General features: G+C 35.8%; 1 protein-coding gene and 1 pseudogene across 1 annotated transcript; both read left to right on the top strand.

Moving 5' to 3' along the window:
• Positions 1–2,020: 2,020 nt before the first annotated feature.
• Positions 2,021–2,926, top strand: LOC109678745 (olfactory receptor 7A17-like; annotated as a pseudogene).
• A 2,853-nt stretch (positions 2,927–5,779) lies between these two features.
• On the top strand, positions 5,780–15,971 carry LOC109678743 (putative olfactory receptor 7A2). The gene is made up of 2 exons (XM_074053265.1): positions 5,780–5,952; positions 14,990–15,971. Exons 1-2 carry the CDS (start codon positions 5,780–5,782, stop codon positions 15,969–15,971), a joined length of 1,155 nt encoding a protein of 384 aa, XP_073909366.1.
• Positions 15,972–18,656: the final 2,685 nt, after the last annotated feature.

The raw sequence follows: 18,656 nt of genomic DNA, 5'->3' as shown, positions 1-18,656 counted from the left end.
TTTGCATTTAGAGGAGTCTGCTTTTTGATGTCTTGTTGTTTTCCTAGTCCTCAAGGAGATACACTTGGAGGTGTAGTGCAGCCACAAAATGCAAAGATTTTTCTTCCTTGCATTCTCTCAGGGCTTATTACAGTTTCAGCCACTTAAGGGACATTTAATTTCTCTGTCTATGATTAATGAGTCAGTTTTTATTTCCTCAAATTCAGTATAGAAAGTGACCATTCCAAAATGGAACTCCATGGTTTCCTGTGTATGGGGGATTTACAAGTAGGTAATTCAAGGTAGGATTTGTATATCATTTTGGGGAAAGAAAAGTTTATACAAACAGCATGTCTGATATCCAGTACTTTCTAATAGTGTGTCTGGGTAAGAGAAATCATGGTAATAACACATACCCAGGAGACAACAGCATGTGGCATGCTAGTAAGTGATGTGTGTGCATGTATGAGTGTGTGTGTGTGTGTGTGTGTGTGTATGTGTGTGTGCAAGGGTGAAAGTAGGTTTAAAAGAAAGGGAAAAGAGGTTCGATATATTCCACAATATAACTCACAATACAGAGTTACATCTTGGTCTCCGTAGCCAGAGTTTGGTAACAGAGGACATTACATAAGGCAACACGTTGAAATAAGCAGGGGATACATTTCAAGTCCCCTCAGATTTACAGGAAATGTAAAATACAAATCCAGCATCTGAAAAGAGAGACAGCTTGTTTCTGGAAGTTGAAGCAGCCCACCTGGTTTGTTGTTTTCCACACACCATCTGTAATCATTCTCCCTATTGCTCATTCTCCTAGTCACACTGATGTCCCATAATTTGAATATCTAAAATAAATAGATTCTTAAGTACCCTTGCACTGGCCATTACCCCTGACAGGCACAAAATTTATGAAAATGAAATTTTAATTCTTTTCCTCACTTCTTCATGTCTCTTTTCCTCACTTCATCTGTCTTCCCTGAATAAATTTTACCTGTACAACACAACTCATGTACACACCTTCTCCTTTACACCACTTTTTCTTCATAGTAACTGTTTCTGAGCTGGAGATGTATTCACTGGTAGAACAATTGTCTAACATGATCAAGGACCTGGGTTAAAATCCCAGAAGTCATTGGCAGGAAAATGGATAGAACTGGAGATCGTCATGCTGACTGAGATAAGAAAATCTCAGAAAGACAAGTACACACATTTTTGTTCATATGGGGAATCTAGGCCTAAATAACAACAACAACAATAATAAATAATAATAATATGAGAAGATTGCAAAAGGAACCAGTGGGAGAAGGAATGGATGATGGGAATAAATATGGTTGAAGTACATTATCTTCGTATGAAAAAAGCAGAACTCAATTACATATCATAAAAATAGCCTAATGAAATCTACTACCAACTGTTACAAAAGGGGAAGGTAGATAAGAAAGAGTAATAGATGTGAGGTGCATTGAATCAAAGTACATTATAGTCATGTATGGAAAATCACAATGAAACCTCTTTGTACAATTAATTTACACCAATGAAAAATTTAAAAATGAAATAAAGGATAAAACCCACACTTAACCAGCCCCAAGTCCCCAGCAGCACAAGAAAACAAAATAAAACTCACAAAACCTTCTCATAGCTGTTACCACTGGCCATGTTACATGATTATTTCTTTAGCCTCTTATGTATGTATTTATATCTTGGTATTATTTCTCTCTTATTAGACTGAGGAACATTTGCTTTTTAAACACAAACCAATCATTTCCTGTACAGTGCTTGCAACATGATCATCAGTAAATAATATTCCTCAAATGCATGGAAGAAATTCAAATTTCTGAATGTAACATTTTGAGGAAAGGATAAGAGTGGAGTAGGAATTAGAAAACAAAAAAGGCAAGTAGATTCTCTGAAGAGGAGTGAAATCATACACAAAGCTTAAGAACCAGTGTCTGAATTATAGAATATACATGATATCACTTTAGATAGGTTAGTACTTTATAATTATATCATATTGTTTTTCCTTTGTGTTAGTCATATCAACAATATGAGCACAGAGAATGACACAAAAATTTCAGAATTTCTTCCTCTGGGAATTTCAGAGGACCCTAGATTGCAACCTCTTATCTTTGGGCTTTTTCTCCCCATGAAACTGGTCACTATGCTTGGAAACCTACTCATTGTCCTGGCCACAGTTTTAGATTCCAACCTGCACACACCCATGTACTTTTTCCTCTCCAACCTGTCCTTTGTGGATATCATTTTCACCTCCACCACTGTACCAAAGATGCTCTTGAACATCCATACCAAGAGCAAAGTTATAAAGTATTAAAACTGCATCATCTAATGCACTTTCTTACTATTTTCAGTGTTGGACAACTTTCTGCTAACTGTGATGTCCTATGACAGCATTGTGGCCATTGGTCACCCCTGGCATTACACAGTTATCATGAAACCCAGCTCTGTGTATTGCTGATACTGGAATCCTGGATTGTGAGTGCCCTGCATTCAGTTGTACAAACCTTACTATTCTTGAGACTGTCTACTTGTGCACACTCAAAAATACCCCACTTTTTCAGTGAACTTAATCAGGTCATCCACAGTGCCTGCTCTGACAGCTTTCTTAATGACCTGATAATTTATTCTGCATCTGTGCTGCTGGTATGTTTTCTCCTTGCTCTAAGATCAACTTCTCCATCTGAGCAATCTCATTAGCTCAAGGGAAGTACAAAGCATTTTCCACCTGTGTGTCTCACCTGTCCTTTGACTTCTTACTTTATTGCACAGTCCTGGGAGTGTACTTCAGTTCTATTCTGACCCCAAACTCACATACCACTGCAACATCCTCAGTGATGTACAACATGATCCCCTCATGCTGAACCCTTTCATCTACAGCCTCAGGAACAAAGACATCAATAGTGGCCTGAAAAGACTCTTCAGAGGGAAACTATAGCAGGACAAATTGCCCTAGGATGAAGCAATGCCCCTAAGTGCAGAGCTTAAATCCGCAGGAATAAGTCAGGATTCTTTGATCTGATAGTAGAAGTAAGAATTTGTCTATTTTATTCCTGAAGTTTCTGCATCTTTTATTTCAACTTCTCTGTATGATTCAATCACAAAAATCACTTTATCACACCTTATATTTTCTATGATGTCTAAACATCTCTATTTTATCATTTTCTAAATCTCTAATATTTTTCTACCTTTACATCAGAAATATTAAAAATATCATACTTTTTATAAATACTTCAACTTGAATGGCATATGTTTCACCAAATATGTTTTTCTTTTCTTTACAAAAAATTATCACAGACTGCTCAACTATACAGAAATTCTGAATTTGGCATCCAAGTCCTTACATAAAATTTCATCATGGTTCAAAATCAAAGATGACCTCTTTTTACTTGTGTGTTTTTTATTCCTTCATGTAATATTTCCTTAACTGTCCTTATGACAAGAAGACTTAAATCATATTTTGATGTTTTATGGACAGTCATTAAATTTCATTATCATCTTTCAATCATGTTTCTATTTTGGCTCAGTGTTAACTGTGCCAACCATAGCCATGGGAAAAACTGGACCCCAGAGTTATTTACTCCATCAATTTACCGGGCAAATATTTCATCCTCTAGATATATTCATTAAATTTATAACAATATCCACCAATACAATGTGTAGGGGGAGGGGGTTCTAGTTTGGGGGGGTGAATGAAGGCTACTAAGGTGACAGTATATGGTTGGTAGACTTGATATAACTATATGAAATACAACTCAGAAACTTCTTGCAATTGATTGAACTGGGGCAGGGAGGGAGGTGGGGAGAGAGATGATGGGGCAATGTAACTAAAATACAAGGAAGGTGTAATCAGAATTGTCACTATGCATCCTCCCTGTGTAACAAATACATCCTAATAAAAATTTATTTAAAATTATAGCAATATCCAAACAATGAATAAATGGATGGTTCTTAGTTCTCAGGCATTTGAGAAGGAAGAGAAATAGATACATCTGTAACAGGGCAGCTCATAGGGTCCTCCCATTCATGGAATTACTTTGTACTTTTTCTTTTATAATCATTATTAAATCTACATGTCAATGATGTTCAGTGTGATATCTTCACACCTGCACTGTGCACTGTTCAAATCTAAGCTCTCTTAATTCACCTTATGCCAATCCTCTTCTCACCCTCTGCTAATCATTATTCTATACTAAAATTGTGTATTATTAACTTTAGCATATGGAAGAGAATATCTGGTACTTGTCTCCCTGCATCTGGTTCATTGTTTTTCTGGCAAAATGTCCTCCAGTTCCATGTTGACACAAATTATAGAATTTTATTGTTTTGAATAATGGCTGAATAATATTCCACTGTGTGTGTATGTATATATGTATGTATGTATATATATATACACTGTCTTTGTCTATTCATTCCATGATGTGCAATAGATTTACTCCATGTCTTACATACTGTAGTATTGCCAAAATAAACATGGGTGGACAGGTGGGTCTTTGGTCTGATGCTTTCATTTCCTTGTTACTTTGTTCTGATTTTGATGTTGTATAATAGCTTTGCTCGTTTTTAACACCCTGGAAGCTAAGTCAAGGCTACATGCATATCTCACTGTGTCATTTGTCACAACTGCATGTTAATCTATAATAACCTCAAATTAAAATACTTCATTTAAATTATGAATTTTGAAAATAATAAAGTTATCAGAACATGCTGCTTTTAAGTAGTTCAAACTTTAAGACTTCCATTTCCTCTTCAATTCATAATTCCTTTTCACATAATCATATGATCTCATTATACATCCCTGTTTAAAATTACCCTAATGTGGTTTCCTTGATAAAAGTGTGAAAATTAAAACAAGTGTAACAATCCCAATAATGTGTACATTTATGTCAATGTACACAAGCTGAGACCACATACCATCCAGCATCTCTGATGATGCTTGTTTTTCAAGTAGTTGTCCCATAGTTGGATAAGGAAATAAACAAAATTGGGATAAGAAGAAATGTTGGCATCTGACCTTTCATGACTGTGGCCCTGTCTGCTGTGGGAAGGGTGAGGCAGACCATAGCACAGATGGAAATTTCATCTACAAATGTGGATTTTACATAATTGAACATCTACCTCCTCCTTCTGCAAAATATGGTGAACTTACATGCTTGTGATCTATCCAAAGTCCCAAAACTGCCCTGTTCAGAAAATCTCATAATAACAGTGCATGCAATACACTTCACTTCTATAGTCATAGATGTTTTCTCTCTTTTGGAATCAAGTTTTTTTATTCTCAGATTTTCTTCACCAGCCTGAGAATGACATCATCCAGGTGCGAGTGTAAAGCCTTTTCCATCTGTGCGTCTCACTTATGTTTATCTCCTTGTTCTGTGATACTGGCTTTATGATATTGGTTCTATGATACTATCAGGTTTCCATTACTATAAAAAATACATGAAGTAACCAAATAATAAAAAGACTTATTTGGGCTTGGTTTTTGGTGTTCTAGATTATGGTGGCTTAACCTCATGTCTATGGGCTGGTGTTGGGAAAGTACATCGTGAAGAGTGGGGAGCATATGGCTGAACTAACTTCCCACTTAATGGCCAGAAAGTTAAAATGAAAGAGGAAGCCTCTCTGGTTCCACAATCCCCATTACATGCAGCCCTCATTAAGGCTTCCCATTGAGCCAGGTCTCTAAAGGTTTCATTTCCTCCCAAAAGAGTCAAGGTGAAAACCAAGACTTATTACAATGGCTTTGGGAGGACATTGTATGTCCAAACTGTACAACTCACTTTGAGTCTACATGAGTTCTGCAGACAGCTTGTTCTATAGTTCAAGTCTGATAGCCTCAGTGCTTTGTGCCATGTTCACCATCAAGCTGAATCTCTCTTTAAGGAGCAGGGAGGTAAAGGGGAGCCTGCAGCAGCTTTTTGAAGAGATTGTAACTCTCAGTGAAGTGGCCATAGAAGGACAATTGTGACACCAAGGTGCAAGATACCAAGGACCAGAGAGCCTGGCATCCTTCTTCCAGTGCTTTGAACAACCCCACTTTTATTTATTTAAAAGTAAGACATGTAAAGATGGGAACTATGCTTGCAATATTTCCTTCCCTAGCTCCTGTTAGATCTCCCTTTTTACTTTTTAGATAAGTCATTTTAACTTTGTTTGTATACAACCTGTTATTTTTCACTTATCCATAATAATAATTTGTTTTTAGTTGTTTTTTTCATAAATCAAATTGTACACAATGACTACAAATCCTCAGCAGCGATGCTATGGGGGACCACATTTAGAAATGCTGCCCTGGAAACTTATTCACAGACAGTTGTACTGTTATGATATGGATGACCTCCAACTCAATGTTTTCTGGCCTATTAATTAGATTCTCTTTCCTTTCAATCCATCCAATTTAGAGCTTTTCTATTAATACATGGTATGGCTTGCTGGAAATGCAGAAGTATATGTTGTCCATGCTTGTACTTGACCTGTGTATTACAGTTCTTTGTATGGACTTTGTACTCAATGAATTTTTGTAGATTGGAGCAAAAATTAGACCAGGAGTTGCACAATACAAAATCCGAATGAGAAAATTACACATTCATTGATGTAAGAACAGAATTTCAACAGAAGAATAATTCAAACAAATTGACATTGATTTTGAAAGTGAGATTATTGATGCATCAAAATAATATTACCAGAGCTATAACTATGTCCTATTTTTGATAGTTATTACTCAAAGGTGGAAAGGAGAGAGGGATACAGAGAGTTTGGATGATGGATAACAAAACAGAGATTAATAGATGGACTAAGATCAGATGTTCTGTAACATAATGTTGTATTTACAGTTCACAATATTTTATTGTATATTTTATGAAGATGTAGAGTGAGGAATTCAAACACTATAAACAAAAATTGATCAAGGAAATACATACTTAATCTCTCTGGTCTGATCATTACCCACTTTGCTAAAATATTACACCACAACACGATAGTATGTACAATTACTTCGTGTTAATAAGATTAAATTAATATAAAAATATGCTCCTTGTTTGCCTTGCCATTAAACCATTATACATATGTTTTCTCATTGAATGTTACTTGTAACTCTTTTACTTATTAATATCATGATATGATAACTAGGGAAATATTTCAAAGTCATATATGTACTGTAAATGATAAAAGCCAAGGTTGTATATATCAGACCAAAGTCTTAACACTCTTTCTGGCTCTATGTAAGATTTATAAAATTATAGGTAAGCCTCAAAGGAAATAGTAAATTTCTGACGTAGACTCCAGCTCCTGAAATTCTCCTTAACAAGTTGATGTACAATCACTTTGTATTGCAAATTAAATAATAAAATAAAAAAGAGAAAGTATTCTTAAATAGCACTTAATATTTTAATTTGATTTTCATCGCATGTTGATGGAATCTGGCACATTTGCCTCTTTGTAAGTCAATTGTATTTATTCTTCTAAATCACGGGTTCATGACCTCTGGTCACTTTTGTCTTCAGTGTTTTCATTCTAATTGGTTTGAGTTAATGTGAAAATCTCTGTGTTGCCCTTTTGAGTTAAATTTATTTTTAATTCTATTTACTAATGAAATAAATTTTATTATGAATATTTGAACTTAACAACATGTATGTATGGGACCCTTACAGATAGTATAATAACTAATATAATGAGGCATAGTTCTTAATAATTTTTAATATGCACATTTAAAAGCTATTTTATCATGAAAATTATTATCTCAATTGTATAAATTTATTGGTTATGGTCTGATAACTTGATACATGTATACAAAGTTTAAGGATGAAATAAGGGTACTTAAAATGTTCATTTCTTTAAATAATTACAATTTTAGACACAAGTAATAAGTGTGTGTAGTTATGGGGTCAACATAGTATCTTAAGAAATACAATAATGATAAAATAGTAATAAATATAAGTCAAATGAAGACAATCTATGATTCCATTTCCTAATATTAGTTTGCTCTTGGTATGAAATATATTAGTGCAAAATTAATGTCTTAAAACAACATGTGTTTGTAATCCTTCTATTTTCTTTTTCTTTTTTTTCTTGTGGTAATGGGGCTTGAACTCAGGGCCTCACGCTTGCTAGTCAGGCACTCTACCACTTGAACCACTCCACCCATCTTTATTTTCTGCAATTGAGTTTCAGGTGTGAATTGGCTGGTTTATCTGCTCAGAGTCTCACCAGCATGAAATTAAACCTTTGATCAGGCTGAGTTCTCATCTGGAGCTCCTGAGTCTCCCCCCAGATTCATTCAGGTAAAGGGCAGAAGTGAGTTGCTAGTGTTGACAAAACTGAGGTACCATTATCTTGTCTTTATTGCCCAGAACTTACTTGCTGCACTAAGAACTGTCCACAGTTTCTACCCATATAAGCCTCTCACAACACGGCAGGATCGCCAAATAAACATGATCTCAAAGACCTCTTCCCTAGACATGTTTGAGACTTTCCCTATCTCAGGTCAGCAAACTTCCTTTATTTGCTGCCTCCTTTATTTGCTTATTTTTTTCATAATTCACAGGCTTATAATCCTATCATTCCTAGCACACGGTGTTCTCATTCATCCTCCTGCCTGAGCTATTTCACCAGCATTTACCACTGACATCACAAAACCAAGCATGTAAACAAATCACTTATTTATTGATACAGCAAACATCTACTGCACACATGGTGGGTTCCATGGCATCAATTCTGCTGTAGACTGAGTGTCTCTGTTTCCTCTCATGTTCAAATATATGGGACCTAATTCCCAAGAGGCTTATCTTGACTGATCACTAAAACATTGTTTTGTTTTTTTTTTTCATTTTTCTTTTATTATTCATATGTGCATACAAGGCTTGGTTCATTTCTCCCACCTGTCACTAAAACATTGTGAGCACCATTCCTAGTTCAGAGAACCATCACAATTTAGACAGTAAAGAATGAAATTTTATGAAAAACAAAATACAGTTATTTCCTGTTAAAATATTCATTTGTCTTTTTGTGCTTATATGTTGCAAGTGAAAGAATTATATCATCGGTGTTCAAAAAGAAGGTTATTAACAAGATTTAGAATGTGGCAAAATGATCCATTCTAATAATTAGCTTTGTTGCTTACAGATATAGATGTACCTTCAACTGGTTTCCTTTTAGAAGCACATATTGCTTATTGCCCAATATAGACCTATATACTGTAAATAAAAGAATGATGTAACTACTCTTCTAAAATCAGCTTAGCAACAAGGTTTACAGTGTGACACAATGTTCCATTATAAGAAAGGAATCTGTAACTGATAAGATATAAAACAAAAAAACTAAATAATAGAATACTTATTTATTGCTAATTGCTCACAAGTGTACATGAATTGGTCTAAATAAATCTCTGAATTTTAAAACTACCTATAAATTCATGATTAAATAATAGTGCTTCATATGTTTTACAATGCATTTTAACTGTTTTGATAAAGTTTGGAGGCAAAATTATAATACTCATTTTTCAAATCAAGTGATCACAGATCATTCCCGTGTTATAAAAATATTAGTAATTTTTTCAGACATCAGGGCTGTGTCATCAACCATAATCAATGCTTTGTGGAAGTCAAGTGACCTACTTAAGACAGGTTCATCAGTCACAGATTTTGGAGAAATTTTAATTGAGGGTTGCGGTAAATTGGCAAGAGTTTAGAACTCTGGAAGGGAGAAGACTACATACAGAACTATAAGTAAATACTGATTGACCTGGCATATAATGAGGTATTTTGGAAACAGTGAATCATTAAGAAACATTTGCTTTCACTGTAGACCTATGTCCCTCGGGGGAAATGATGTGCCCAGGATTAGCATAACAGGAGGAAGTTGTACATAGGGACCAGAGACACAGAGCTGTAAATATCACTCATTTAATTTTCTCTCTGTGAGTACAACCTTGGTCTGGAAGAGACAGACTTGTTTCATTTTGCAACACCATCTTGCTCAGGACTGATGCCTGTCGAGATAGGTTCAGTCTCCACTGTCAACAATCCAGGAAGAGTTTGGATATCCATGTAAATATGCTGTATTCAGAAAACCTATCCAGGTGAGTCAAAGAACCCAGCAGGTGCTGCAGCAGAGCTTGTAAGAGATGGAAGACAAGCATGTTTACCTAAGCTCACCTGTGAGTCAATGAAGCCCAGCCCAGAGCTGAGAGAGGACAGTGGCTGTTTCATTGCTTGTTTCATTAATTCATAGATGTGTTTATTTACCATGTTAGACAGAAGTGAACATTGAACTCAGAAATGCATGGTCATTGTTGACAGTGAAATGAATCCAGGTAGAAGAAGGACTGAGAAGATTATTGTGGTTAATGCTGAAGGAGAATGTGTGTTCAAGGATCTCTGTATTTAATCAGGTGGAGACAGGGAAAAAGTATACAGAGACATGCAGTGATATGAGGGAGTTTCTTATTTCTGAGAGGAACAACTTTTATATTTGCTCTTTATTTCATTGTGTCCTTTTTCCTAAATTAGCTCCCATGGTAGAAAGGGAAGTGAACCAGAATTTCAAAGGAAGTTTCCAGTTTAGTATGTCCCTTCTTAATGTTGGAATGATGTTTTCTCCAAATTTTAAATTGTATTTGTAGGAATATGTTTTTCTTCATCTGAGTTTCTTGAATTATTCAAGATGATTTTGCTTACCTATGAAATTTATATGTGGTTTTCTTGATGTTGCTCTAAAACATATTGTTAATTCATACTGAAGTCTTTTCATTTATATTTTGGTTATATTGGGAATTGAACAAAGGGATTCACACTTGTTAGACAGTCACTCTACTACTTGAGCTACACCTCCAGAAATGTTTTGGAGTTATTTTGAGGTAGTGTCTCATTTTATGCCCAGAACAGACTGGACTGTGAGCTGCCTATTTTATTCTTCCAGTCAGGAGCTGGGAAAATTGGCGCATGCCACCATGCCCAGATTTTTCCATGGAGATGGAAGTCTAACGAACTTTTTTTGCCCATGTTGGCCTGTGGATCATAGCTTCCCAAGAACCTGGAATGACAGGCACCTGCCACTGCACCCAGCAATAGGTTGAGATGATATCTTGCTAATGTTTTGTCTGTGCTGACCTTGAACCATGAGCTCAGGCTCCCATTTAGCTAGGAATACAGGCATGAGCCCTCTGTGCCCAGCTCATATTGACGGACTTTTAAATCCTCTGATTTGGGAAATATGTGAACTAAGGAATAACTTCATTTTCCTGAAGCAAGACTGTCATTTTATCATCTTTTTGTTTATTATTCAAGATTCCCAAACTCAAAATAAAACCTTTTCCTTTGTTAAATACCAGTGTACACTGAGACAAAGTTTCTTGTTCACTCATCAAAGAGTAATTAAGTACCTACAACATAACACAACATTTGAGGGATGTTTTCATTATATTTTGTATAGATATTGGCCAATGTAATTATTATCATTGATATCATTAAAGTATTGATGTTATATATATGCTTTTACTCCATGTTCATTCAATTTCATTTAATTCAAGTATTTTGATACCCCTCAATTTAAGCTGGTTTTATTCCCCTGCCATTCTTTTATTTTACAATGTTTTCATTTTAAAGACTTTATTCTCTAAGACACAGTCATAGTTGTGTACCACTGTGAACACACAACAAACAATGCAGGTGACTCTGCTCATTCAGACCTTCCATCATGATTTTGAGAGTCAGAAAAGTGTAGGAAATGTGTGCTTGATGCAATGCTCACAGAGATCAGCCATAGACAAGTATTTTTCTCCATGTAAAAGGAAAGAGTTGTCATGGTTTGGGCATAATTTATGTGATTTTTACTGGGGAAGACTTTGCATGATGAACAAAACCTCAGGCAAATCTTGAGTGTGTGCAGTGACTTTATTCAAAGTGTTCAGATCTGGAAGCCCTGACATAACACAGAAAGGATATCACACAGGGAATGGGGACGGAGTCAGCCTTCTTTGTTCTTATGCATAGAAAACCAATTTTATTTCTCTTTCTTATCAGGATGGTTTAACAGTTAGAAATACCAATTGGTTTTCACTGTGCAATCTAATAAAGTTGATCTCAGAGAATTAGAGAGGAGATTAATGTTCACCAGACAATTAAAAGTGCAGGGAGAGGGAGAATAGGGAAAGGTTGATCAATGGGTCAATCTTGGTTAGATAGGAGTAATGTATTTTGGGGTTCTGTGTCACAGTACAGTGATTATAGTTAATAATGAAATTTACATTACAAAAGCTAAAAGGAAGACTTTGAATATTTTCAACAAAATGATGCATGTTTAAGTAGATGGATATGTTAATTACCTTCATTTGATCCTTGCACAATGTATACAAGGATGGAAATCACACATTTTACTCTGTATAGGTGGATAGTTCTTATGGGTCAGTTACACGCAATAAATCATCATAACCTAATTTACCAAATTAATACTGGGTTTAGCATGAAAATCTATTATAACACTTCATTTAAAACTGCATAGATTTTGTTCATTGTGTGTTCTATTTTCTGAAGATTTATTTAATTCTTTCTTTTTGAGTCTTTTCCACAAATGGATGTTCAGTTTGTGTTGGAGCACCCAAAATACAGCATTGCTTTTTGTCTTTTGAAAAATTTGTGTTTGATCTTTCATTTGTTTGCTAGTCCTCAAGGTGATATGGTTGGAAGCAAAATGCAACAAGAAACTGAGGAAATGGGGAAGCTTTCTCTCTCTACTGTACAACCTCTCTAAGATCGCTGAAGATATTTGTCATTTCACCTTTAAGGTCACTTAATTTCTCTCTCTCTCTCTCTCTCTCTCTCTCTCTCTCTCTCTCTCCCCTCATTGCAGCAGAATACACTTGGAAACCCTTGCACAATGGATGAGTTCATAGGCAGGGCTGGAGGGTTGCCTACGGATTTGTTCAAGATTACAAATATGAAATCCCTGAATATCAGAAAAAGATATCACATAGGTGCATGTGGGTGGAGTTAGTCTCTTCTGCTTTTTTCATAAAAACGCTATTTTATTTGTCTTTTTCTGTATGGATAATACACCAGAATGACAAATACAAATTTGTTTTCTTTGTGGAATCTAAAAAATTGGTTTCACAGATCTAGAGAGTAGAATAGTGGTTACTAGAGACTGGTGAGAGAAGGCAAATCAGATAAGGAAAGGTTAATCAATGGGTGCAGTATTATACTAAAGATAGGAGGAATATATTTTCGTTTTCTGTTTCACTGCACAGTGAGTATAATTAGCAATAATGAAATACATTTAAAATAGCTAGAATATTTTCATCAGCAAGAAAAAAAATTGGAACTTTAAAGTGTACCCATATATATGTACAATTATGAGTTATTAATTAAAATGCAATAAATTATTGAAAACCAATTGACCAGTTCAAAACAGACTTTGTTGTGAGAAATATCTTCTAATATTTCATTTACAGATGACCACATCTTGTTTTTCTTTGTAAATTTTCTTTTCTAATTTTTGTTTTATTCTTCTCTTTGAATTGTTTTTCTCACAGTGACATTCAGACTGTGTAATGGGAGTCCAAATATATCATTACGTTTGTCTTTTGTGGAATTTATTTTTCATCTTCTATGATTTTGTACTCTTCATGGGGGATTTGGTTGGAGGTGGAATGCAGCTAGAAACAGGGAAGCTTCTGCTCTCTTACAACCTCTGTAGGATCACCTGAACTTCACTTTAATGATCTCTCTCTCTCTCTCTCTCTCTCTCCATCTTTTTTTCCCTATCCTGTCTTTCTCTCTCTTTGCTCTCTCTCGACTGAGCAAATATTTTTGTAATGTTTTCTTTACTGTGATGCAGATGGAAGCCAGAGTCTTACTTACACTACATAGTCACTCTATCACTGAGCTACAAACCCTGCAGGAGTTTAATATTTCTTTAAGCACATGGCAGAAAATTGCCATAGCAAAAGGTAGCTTCATGTTTAAATGTATTTGGGATATTTACAAATTGGAATTTCCATTTACAGATCATATGTTCGTCTGCATAGTGAGGCTGGTAGTGAGAAGAACGTGGTGTAATTATGGTTGTAGGCGACCACAGCATGTAGCACTATTTCAAGTGCAGTCTGTGTTTGTGTGTCTGTGTGTTTGTGTGATTGTCTTTAAGATTGATAATAGGCTTAGGAGATTGGGAGCCTGGCTAAAAATATCTCAAAATGTAACCTGTAAATACAGAAACCAGAAAATAAGGAAACAGAAGTGAACAAGGATGCATTTCAGTTCAAAAGACATCTTGGCAGCCAATACAAATATAAGAACATGTGTACATTCTGACATACATTGCCTGCCAGCTTCAGTATCAATGTGTACACTTATTTTCATTATTTCCACCACTGTCTCTCATCACTTTCCTTTTTGCTCATACTCCTAGTCACACTGCCTCCCTCAGGACCTTGAGCATTTGAATTGAGCAACTTCCTCAGGAAATTTGCACTCATCCTGCCAGGCACTGACAGCTAAAGATGACTTTGTGGGTCTCCGCCTGCCTTTCTGGGGATTCATTGCAAGCATCACCATTATGTTGGCCTTGACTGAAAATACATGAAAAAATACTACTCCTTATGAAATTTCTCCTTTGTTCTTTGATTGTACCTGTCATCACCTGTCCTGTCACATAATAATTTGTTAATGTAATTGTTTATTGTTTCATTGGCTGGTTCTATTTCTCTTTCCGTTGTTTTTAGGAACTTTTGCTCTTTTGCACAGTTCAATCAGTTCCTGGACACTGTGTGCAATATGATCATCAGTTGAAAAAACTGTCATTTGAAAATTTTGAAGACAGCAAATCCTAAATAGAGGCTGAGAATAGTATAGGAATTAGAAATTGATGCTGGCAAGAAGAATCCTTATAGAGGAACAGATGTCTATGCAAAGCCTAGGGATTCAGTGACTGTCTATAGAATATACTTTACAGTATTTCTCTCAGGTGAGTAACTTCATTGTGTAACACCATTTTCCCTCTTTCATAGGCACATCAGCTACATAGAGCCAGAGAATAATACACAAATTTCACGATTTCTACTTCAGGGCTTTTCCAAAGACCCCAGATTCCAACCTATCCTCTTTGGACTGTTCCTGTTCATGTATCTAGACACTGTACTTGGGAACCTGCTCATCATCCTGGCCACGATTTCAGACTCCCATCTACACACTCCCATGTACTTCTTTCTCTCCAACCTGTCCTTTGTAGACATCTGTTTATCCTCTACCACTGTTCCAAAGATGCTCCTGAATATCCAGACGCAAAACAAGGCCATCACCTACGCAGGCTGCATCACCCAAATGCATTTTTTCCTGCTATTTATAGTGTCGGATATCTTTCTGCTGACAGTGATGTCCTATGACCGCTTTGTGGCCATCTGTCACCCCCTGCATTACACAGTCATCATGAACACCTGGCTCTGTGTGTTGCTAGTCCTGGTGTCCTGGTTGGTAAGTGTCCTGTATTCTATGACGCGAAGCTTGATAGTGTTGCATATGTCTTTCTGTGCCCACTCAGAAATACCACACTTTTTCTGTGAACTTAATGAAGTGGTCCACCACGCCTGCTCTGACACCTATGTTAATGACGTGGTGACATATATTGCAGCTGTGCTACTCGCCTGCTGCCCCCTTGGTGGCATACTTTACTCATATTGCAAGATAGTTTCCTCCATCTGTGCAATTTCTTCTACCCATGGCAAGTACAAAGCATTTTCCACCTGTGCATCCCACCTCTCAGTTGTGTCGTTATTTTATTGTACAGGCCTAGGGGTTTACCTTAGCTCTGCTGTGGCACAAAACTCACACTCAACTCCAATAGCTTCAGTGATGTACAGTGTAGTAACTCCCATGCTAAACCCCTTCATCTACAGTCTAAGAAACAAAGACATCAAGAGGGCTCTGAAAAAACTCTTTGATAAGGAATCTAAGAAAGTGCCCATTGTGTTGACACTGAGCAAGTGTCCATGATTGCAGGACTCAAAGGCTCTGGTTCAGACCTGGAGTTCTTGGATCAGATGGTGGAAGTAGAGTTGGTTGTTTCTCATTTATTCCTGAAGATTTTGTTATTCTGATTGCAACTTCTCTATAAAATTTAAATATAAATTCACTCTCTTACACTATCTACTCTCTGTGACATCCAATCATCTCCAGTTTGTCATTTGCAATTTCCCCAAATTTCTTCTATCTTTATTTCAAAATTATTTGGAAATTCCCTTTTATCCCATAAGGTTTTTTCTGAATTATTTCATCTCAAATGACATTTGTCACAGAAATAATTTTAATTTTCTTTATTAAAAGTAGTCATAATATTTAACCCTTTGTTGAGGTCAATTGAATTTGACAATTTGGGTCATTCATAGAATTTTATAGTTTATGAAAAACATCCATACTACATATTTTCCTGTATATTTCTTATTTTGTGTATCATGTTTCTTATAACATATTTTAGCATGTGATGGTGTTTTAATACTGCCTACTAGACTTTCTGCTCATCTTTAACTTATTTTTTCCATTTCCACTTGATTTTTCTCAGTGCCTACCACAGTCATGGGAAAAACAGGTCCTTTGCTTTTACATACCCCTTACACTGGGTTGCATTATTGAAATGAAGAAAATATACAAATAATGATGAAGTGTTCATTCTTAGGTGACAGGCATTAGGAATGGAGGGAGATGGATGTCAACATGAAAGGCAACTCTCAGGAAATAAGATTTTCTGTTATTTCTCAGAATGTGTTTATTTTACATATGAAACAAGTTTGGTGTGATACTTCCACACATGCCTACACTGATCAAATCCATCCTCCCTTTTTGAAAAATTCAAGATAAAAATGTTGGATAATGAAATAAGCAGACAATAACAAGTGTTGGGATTTGACCTTCGATCATTATGACCCTCTGTGAGCAGGCTAAGGCAGACATCAGTACATATGGAAATTTGATCTTGAAACATGACTTTTTCTCATGTAAACATTCTATCCCTTACCATATGAAAGACATGGAAACCCCTCACTTTTTGTGACCATTCTGACATCCTGAGACTCACCAGTTTTGACAACCTCATCATTGTCACTGTGGTGTGTTTATTACAGGACAGTTTTCTCAGGTTTTCCCTTTTCTTGAAATCACCTCAGATTTTCTCCTCATTCTGAGAATCTCATTAGTCTAAGACAAGAACAAGACCTTTTTCATCCTTGAGTCTTGTCTCTTTCTGTTCTCCTTATTACACAACATATTATGGGAACATGTTGAAATAATAGAATCTACCCTAGTAATAAATGTAATTGCTACATGTTGACAAAAATTAAACTTAAAAGCTGATACTCATTATGTGCCAGTACTGTTCAACCATTTTACACACATAGCTTCATTGAATGTTCCTTATAACTATTTCATGAGGAAATAAGGGGTTATGGTAACTAGATAAGTACTTTTAGGCTCCAGATATACCATGGAGGCTCAAGGCTACGGCAGTATAATGAGACAATTCTCTTAGGGCTGATGTCTTTAGATAAGGTTTGTAAAATGAGAGTTATGGTTCAAAATGAATAGCAGAGGTTAAGAGCAAGTAAGCAAAGAGGTTGAACTGACCAAAGTAAAGCATAATCACAGCAGGAATATATGGAGAAACACTTTTGAACATTGACTTAGGAATTAATAATCAAAGACAAGACTCTGAAATAAGTATAGTTTGTGGAGGAGTGCCTGTGGGAGGGGGAAGAGTAAATGGAGAAGATGAAGGTGTGTGAATAGGATTGATGGACTTAATATGCATATACGATATAGAACAATTAAACCTGTTGCAGTTGCTTTAAGTGGGATGGGGAGGGAATGAAGGCAGGGAGATGGTAGGGACAATGTAATCAATGTGCAATATAAGCCTATTCACAAGTGTCACAATGAATCCCCCTGTACAACAAATATATCCTAATAAAAGTGAAGGAATATAAAAAAGAAAGAGCAGATTTCTGACAACAACTCTGCTTCTAGAATTCTCTCTTCAGAAAAAATAGTGCTGGTTGAGTGGCTCAAGGTGAAAGCCCTGGATAAAGCCCCAGTGTGGTAAAAAATCTTATAATGCCCAATTTTTCTGGAAGGAAAATATAACAATTTTGTATTTACAACTTATATCCAGTTTTTGGCTTTAACTTAGTATCAGAACACTGGATTTGTTTCAATTGCTCTTACATTCTGTGCATTATCAACTTTCTTTACCTTCTATGACCAATGATTACATAACAATGGCTCATTTTTTAATGCTAAAAATCCAATATGTATTTCATTGGCTTAAAAACTGTAGAACTACATTCCTTTTCAGCATGATGTATAGGCAGAGGCATTTATCTACTCTTTTCCAATCTGGAGGCTGCCTACATTCCTTGGATTAAGACCTTGCCCACCATCTTGAAAGCCAGTAATGGCAGGTTGAATCTTCTTCACATCACATTATTCTGAACTTTGTTTTCTTTATTTGTTTTCCAAACTTAAAGACCTTTATCATTACTTCGGCTCACTAAGGATAATGCACTTTTGTGTTATTGCATTTTTAGAACCTAAATTTCATGAACCAAATTTTCTCCTTACCCATATGCCTAACATATCCACAGGATCTGGTACCACGGTGCATCCTTCATTAGATGGCATTTGCCTATC

The sequence above is a fragment of the Castor canadensis genome, chromosome 14 (genome assembly GCF_047511655.1).
Source record: "Castor canadensis chromosome 14, mCasCan1.hap1v2, whole genome shotgun sequence".
NCBI classification, from domain to species: domain Eukaryota; kingdom Metazoa; phylum Chordata; class Mammalia; order Rodentia; family Castoridae; genus Castor; species Castor canadensis.
This window is presented reverse-complemented; position numbering and strand designations above follow the sequence as displayed.